Source organism: Poecilia latipinna, unplaced genomic scaffold (assembly GCF_001443285.1).
Source record: "Poecilia latipinna isolate Pla-1442-1.1 unplaced genomic scaffold, P_latipinna-1.0 Scaffold4043, whole genome shotgun sequence".
Classification (NCBI taxonomy): Eukaryota; Metazoa; Chordata; class Actinopteri; order Cyprinodontiformes; family Poeciliidae; genus Poecilia; species Poecilia latipinna.
In genome coordinates, this window is record NW_015116659.1 from 4,932 (window position 1) to 11,290 (window position 6,359).

At 50.1% G+C, this 6,359-nt stretch overlaps 2 protein-coding genes across 2 annotated transcripts in view; both read left to right on the top strand.

Annotated features, from left to right (window-relative positions):
- gpatch1 (G patch domain containing 1) overlaps window positions 1-4,355 on the top strand; it is a 9,252-nt gene extending 4,897 nt beyond the window's left edge. The window contains exons 4-14 of the mRNA XM_015025288.1: window positions 432-511; window positions 580-796; window positions 1,706-1,981; window positions 2,104-2,282; window positions 2,353-2,468; window positions 2,537-2,625; window positions 2,940-3,067; window positions 3,133-3,484; window positions 3,900-3,997; window positions 4,073-4,188; window positions 4,271-4,355. Coding sequence (XP_014880774.1) covers window positions 432-511; window positions 580-796; window positions 1,706-1,981; window positions 2,104-2,282; window positions 2,353-2,468; window positions 2,537-2,625; window positions 2,940-3,067; window positions 3,133-3,484; window positions 3,900-3,997; window positions 4,073-4,188; window positions 4,271-4,304 — 1,685 coding nt within the window. The 3' untranslated portion in view covers window positions 4,305-4,355. The remainder of the gene's footprint in view (window positions 1-431; window positions 512-579; window positions 797-1,705; window positions 1,982-2,103; window positions 2,283-2,352; window positions 2,469-2,536; window positions 2,626-2,939; window positions 3,068-3,132; window positions 3,485-3,899; window positions 3,998-4,072; window positions 4,189-4,270) is intronic.
- A 402-nt stretch (window positions 4,356-4,757) lies between these two features.
- Window positions 4,758-6,359, top strand: part of LOC106942107 (WD repeat-containing protein 88) — an 11,682-nt gene continuing 10,080 nt past the window's right edge. Inside the window, exon 1 of the mRNA XM_015025289.1 lies at window positions 4,758-4,971. The gene's annotated coding sequence lies outside the window, so the exon portion shown is untranslated. The remainder of the gene's footprint in view (window positions 4,972-6,359) is intronic.

Below are 6,359 nucleotides of genomic sequence, written 5' to 3' on the forward strand. Positions count from 1 at the left end.
GGAGGACAGGTGAGGAGACAGTAGTACAGGTGAGGAGACAGTAGTACAGGTGAGGAGACAGTAGTACAGGTGAGGAGACAGTAGTACAGGTGAGGAGACAAGAGGACAGGTGAGGAGGACAGGTGAGGAGACAGTAGGACAGGTGAGGAGACAGTAGGACAGGTGAAGAGACAGGAGGACAGGTGAGGAGACAGGAGGACAGGTGAGGAGTCAGGAGGACAGGTGAGGAGACAGTAGTACAGGTGAAGAGACAGGAGGACAGGTGAGGAGACAGAAATGGAGGCGCTGCGGTGGTGCAGGGGTTAAACACGGCCCACGTAGAGGAAGGCCTGGGTCCTCGCCGCAGGTCCACAAAGTGCCACTCATAAATGATAATCGTTATAAATGATGAGCAGTGATATAAATGGCTGCTGCTCTCACTCTGTTGGCAGACAGAACCAGAGACGCGGCGTACCTGGGGAAGATCCTGGACGGGTTCACTCTGGCACAGAAGCCTCTGGAGCAGAAAACGGTCAGCCTGCACCCTGCCGCCGTCTCTTCGTGGAGGAAACTCCCCCTGACTCCTCTGTCCCTCCGCAGGTCTTCCCTCCACCAAACCTCCCCAGAGACTACCGTCCCGTCCATTTCTTCCGTCCTCCAGTGGACGTGTCCAGGCTGTGTGGGGTCAGCCCGGCGCTGGCCGAGGCCCTCAGGAGCTCCAGGGGCCACATGGTGAAGGAGGAGGCTCAGCAGGGCGGCCGCCACCAGCTGGACTCTGGCCAGAGGGGGGCGCTGCTGGGAGAGGACGCCCTGCAAGGTGAGGCATGCAGCGCTCCTGTAAAACCAGCAGGGGGCAGCACAGGCCACATCAGATGAACTGAGAGCAAATAAAAGTTCTGATGAATGAAAACATTAAAACCTAAAAGCCTGAGAAGTGCTGAAAAAAGGAGCGAGCTGCAGCGTTGAAATGTTTCTGCAGTGTGTGAGGAAAAGCCGGGTCAGGAACCCGATCCAGGTCCTGCTGTCACTCAATGGGCCACATTTAATTAGCTCTATATTTAATAATGATTATTCCTGTAACATTTTTAATGCGCTTAACAGACTTTTACTATAAAATAAAAACAGAAATGCAGAAATGTTCATTAAAATGAGTAACACTGTAAACCCCAGCAGGATATGAATACTTCCTGGCTGTGAATACTTCCTGGGTTTGCTGGCGCATCAGTGGAGCTCATCAGATTTCATTCTGACTGAGCATCTAGGATGCAGTGCTGCAGGAGATCTATGTGCTCTAGATCTTGTTGTGGAAAATGTTCTTTAACAAAAACTGTTTCAAACCCAAAGAGCCAGAGACAGAATATATTCTAATCAGTATTTATTCGAAGTCTCTGCTGACTGAACGCAGTCAGTAGACAGAGCCTGGAGCCGAACTCGGCTACAGTTTCATTCATTCAGTAACCTGCTTGGTTACAGATCAGACTCCAAACACACGGAGCGAAGCAACAATTTACCACCGAGGCCAGAGACGTTCGCAGGAATTGATCATTACATGAGAATCATTAAACTAATGCATCGATTCGCTCATAATCATGTAGCCATCTTTAAATTTTTCACTACAATCTGCCCTGGGTCACACGGTCAGGGTGACGTCATGGTGATGTCATCCTCCGGTTGCCCTGTGTTGGGTGTGATGGTCTGTAAACGTCCCGTCTCTGACCCGGTTCAGGTTCTGGTTCTGGACCTGGTTCTGTCATGGACCTGCTGCGACCTGAGGACCGCCAGCGCCTGCTCAGCCTCCGGACCGCCGTCGCCCAGAGGCCCTCCCAGGACGCGTCCCAGGCTCCGCCCCTCTCCGGCCTCCAGCAGGAGGCGCTGGCGGCCTGGACAGGCTCCTCCTCTTCCTCCTCCTCTTCCTCGCAGAGCTTCAAGCCGTTTGAGAAAACGCCGGGGAAGCAGGCGCGCTATGAGCGCTACCTGAGCCGTCTGCAGCAGGGCGACACAGGTAGGAGGAAGTGATGTCAGAACCGAGCGCAGCTACCTGGGGAACCTGTTGACCTGAGTCAGCCAGCAGGTTCTGGTGGTTCTGAGTCGGACCCGGCCTGAACCGGGTCCCGTGTCCCGCAGGCGCCCTGGAGCAGAGTCTGGACCCGGCCATGACGGAGTGGGAGCGCGGCCGCGAGCGCGAGGAGTTCCTCAGGGCCTCCATCTTGTATCGGCCGTCTTCCTCCTCGCTGTCGTCCCGCTTCACCCGCGCCCAGCAGCCGGACGCCGGGGACGCCAGGGACGCCGGCCGCGACCAGCAGGTAGGGCGCCGCTCTTCCTCAACTCCTCTTCCTCGCCCTCTTCCCCCTCACCGCTCTGTCTGGTTGCCAGGGCGACGGCCAGCAGGCGGCTAGCAGGACGTTTGGGAAGCTGACCAGAGAGACTCTGGAGTGGCATCCGGACCGGCTGCTGTGCAAGAGGTTCAACGTCCCCGACCCGTATCCCGGGTAAGAGAAAGACTGGAACCGGACCAGAACCAGACTGGAGCTGAGCTCTGACTCTCATTGGTCCCCAGGTCGGCCCTGGTCGGGCTACCGAAGGTCAAAAGGGACAAGTTCTCCGTCTTCGACTTCCTGACGGTCTCGGAGCGCCAGGAGGTGGCAGGTGGGTCCGGCCGGTCTGGAACCGGATCTCTGACGCCTCAGAGCCGGTTCTGGATCCGAATGCAGCACTGATCCATCAGGAAGCCTCAAATGGTTTTCTGTGACGTAGTGTGGCAGGGTCAGAACCCAGTAGCACCGGTTTCAGCTGTGGCACCAGTCATGTCTGGAGTTTGACTAGGCCATGTCCTGACCTTTGACCCCAGTGTCAGGTTTTTGAGTCCGTCTTCCCACAGCATGATGCTGCCAAGCAGATCTGCTCTTGGCCGGGTCCAAGTTCACAGGGTGCCGACACTTTGTCCTTCTGTGGCTCTGCAGCTCCTCCAAAGCCTCTGGAGGAGAAAAAGTCCAGGTGGGACATCTCCAAGGAGACGGGCCACACCCAGAACCAGGCCGGGTCCAAACCCTCCGGGCCGGCGCCAGATCACCGCCCGTCTCCTCCTCAGGTCCGACTGCTTCTGTTTCTGCTTCTGCTCCTGGTTCTGGACCATAACCTCTGTTTCTCCTGCAGGGGCCGCCAGCAGAGCCGTACACAGCCAAGGAGGAAGAGGAGGAGGAGGAAGAACGGCCGCCTATGGATCTGTTCAGAGCCATCTTCATCAGCTCCTCCGAGGAGAAGTCCTCCTCTTCATCAGAGGAAGACGGCGATGAAGACGAGGAGGCAAAGGGAGACGAAGAACCGGTGAATTTGTTTGGCATTGCCTCCTCTTCGTCCTCCAGCCGCCTTGCAGGTCCTGTCCTCTCGTCCCCTGTGGATTTTCCCAGCATGCCTCTGGCTCTCAGTTCCTCTTCCTCCCAGATGCCAAGCCGGGAGGAAGACGAGGAGTTTGGACCCAAGCTGCCGCCTCCTTCAGCAGCTGACGGTGAGAAATCCTTTAATCTCCATGGCAACCATTCAGCTGCTAAACGCCTGGGTGGACCTAGCCCCGCCTTCGAGGCACAGCTCCTCCCCCTCTCAGCTCCTTCAGACTAGCCAGCAGCAATTAGCAAACAGCTGCTGAGCTTATTGCAGTAGTTGCTGCTCAGAGCAACGCTGGTAAAAACATTAAAGGGTTAATAGAGGAGCCATGTTGGATGTCTTCCTGGAGACGGAGCTTCAGGAAGAGCAGGAGCTTCTTAAAGAGACAGAGGCCCAATTTCATGATGTTAAAACAGGAAGTAATATTTGATAAAGAATTTTTATAACTGACAGTAAAATAGTTGTTCTAAAACGGAACTATGTGCTGGAAAACAGAACACTGCCCCTTTAAAACGTCTGCCTGTTGTTCTCCTGTTCAGCCACAGGAGGCGCCATCGCCGCCTACCAGAGGAGCAGCAGGAGGAGTAAAGAGAAGAAGCAGAAGAAGAAGCAGCAGAAACACAGGAAGGAGAAGAAGGTAGAGGAAGATGAAGAAGAGAGGGCGTCGGCTCCTGCGGGCCCCGCCTCAGCTTCTCTCTCTCTGTTTCTGCAGAAGAAGAAACACAGGAAGCACAAGGCGAAGCAGCAGAAGAAGAGTCGGGAGGAGGAGTCCAGCAGCTCTGAGGACAGCGAAGGCGTTCAGCCGTCCACAGACGACCTGCTGAGAAGGTCAGAGGTCACAGAGAGCTTCAGGGTTCTGTCGGACCAGCCCATCTTGTTCTAACCAGACCTGTCTTTGACCTGGTTCCAGGCTGAAGAGCATCCGGACCCCGAACACCTGGTGACCCGCAGAGCATATATTCTTCTGCTGTCTAATAAACACTTGAATCATCTGAGTGGTGGTGGTGCCTTCATGGTCAGTTGGACTCTGCAGTGTCCTGCTGTGCACTGAGCAAACCTGGTTCTTCTGGGTTCTGGTCCAGAGGAGTCCAGCTGTGATTTGTCAGTTCCTGTCACCTGACCAGGTTGAAGCATTCCCATTGGGTCAGAGATTTCTCTATCAGGCTGAGGAGTTCCAGCTTCCTGGAGGGAGGAAGAGCTGAAGGCTGGAAGAACCTTCTGAAAGCGAAAAATATAAATATATAAACACATATGTAAAAGTATAAAATAAAAATTTATGACACAGATATGGAATATTTTTAAGAATGTATTTTAGATGTAAACATTTAAAATATGTATACATACGTATTATAAATAACATTTTTTTATATTTCCTATTTGTACAGCTGTCTGAACAGTTTGTCTCACGGCTCTTGAACGCACCATCTCAAACACGTCGCTAGGGCAACAGCTAACAAGAAGCTTCGTCAGCTTCACGGTTTTTTATCTTCGTTTAGGTTTTTATTAGAAATAACTTCGCTAAAGCTGGAGCCTGTGGTAGTGCAGCAGCCTCCCGGAGGAGGAGGAAGCCCGCAGGAGGACGAAGGAGCAGAGTGGAGCGAAGAGTCTCAGGTGACTTCTACCTGTACGAGTTAGCTTTAGCTTAAAGCTACATTCAGGGCCGCTTTTTCTGTATCTGTGAACAAAATTATGTTAAAGTTGAACTGAATGAATTCCAGTCATCTCAAAACAAAATATTCACTCTGAAAGAACAAAAGAAAGGATTGAATTCCTGGTTAAAAAAAAAAGATTTAACCTTTTATTCATTTAACAGAAAATGTGTGTTCATACTTGAGGAAAAAGTTAGTGAACCCCCCCAGTGTAGACACCTTTGGCTGAAGTCCATTAGAGTGAAGCGTCCTGTCTCCATCAAGGATCTCTGGTGCCTCAGCCGTGAGGCGTTTGACGAAGCTGAAGTTGGTTTCCAATTCTAGCTTCCAATAGCTAAAGGGCGATTCCACTTAATTTTTCACTACTTTCCGCATCTATAATCAACTCTAGTTTAAAAACTACTACACCTAGACACTTCAAACCTGGACTGGATTATTCTGCTCTAATAGCAGAATATTTAAAACCATGTTTGTGATTTGTGAAACCTTTATGTGATTTGTGAAACTTCACTAAAGATCAGGTTACTATTCTTATATGTTCCATGCAGTTTTTTTTTCAAATTCAATTCTAATTCAAAACCACTTTATTAATCCCAGTGGGAAATAAAATGTTGGTGTAACTCATTAATTTTTCAAAGAGTTATTGTAGATGGTGATGGCTGTTGGAAGGACAGATCTTTTGCAGGGGTCTGTTAAGTGAAGTTTCACAAATCAGAAAAAGGTTTCACAAATCACAAACACAAATATTCTAGTATTAGAGCAGAATAATTTAGTCCAAGTTTGAAGAGTCTAGGTGTTGTAGATTTGGAACTAGAAAATTCCTGAAGAAATGTAAATGGGGCCTGCCAAAGTGTGCCCGTCGGTTTGCACCCAGCGTTCTGATGCTAAAAATTAGCATTAATGCTAAAGAAAGCTTCAGTGTAGTCAATAACCTCTGAAGAGTCAGAAGCATGTGGACTAAGCTGTACTTGTACCATTCAGTATGTTAAAATTAATGCATAAACTAAAATTTGAAAACATGCTAATGTTAGCATGAAGACTAGTATGTGGGGCATCATTAGCATGTTCTCTGTCATTGACTTACTCCATTCAGTATACTAAACATGGCAAATAATTAAGAAATTTAACAAATAGGTTATTTTAGGTAAAAGGCTAATGCTAATGCGCGCAAGGCAGTGCACTAGTGGGGGGCAGTGAAATGCTAATGTTTGTGCTAATGTTAATGAACTGCCTTGCTGCGCAATAATAAAGATAAATAATAAATAATAAAGAGACATTCTATTGGGTGTAGAACAATAGGTGCCTGCCATGCAATGCATGGAGGCAGTGACTGACTTGCAAGTCGGTCAC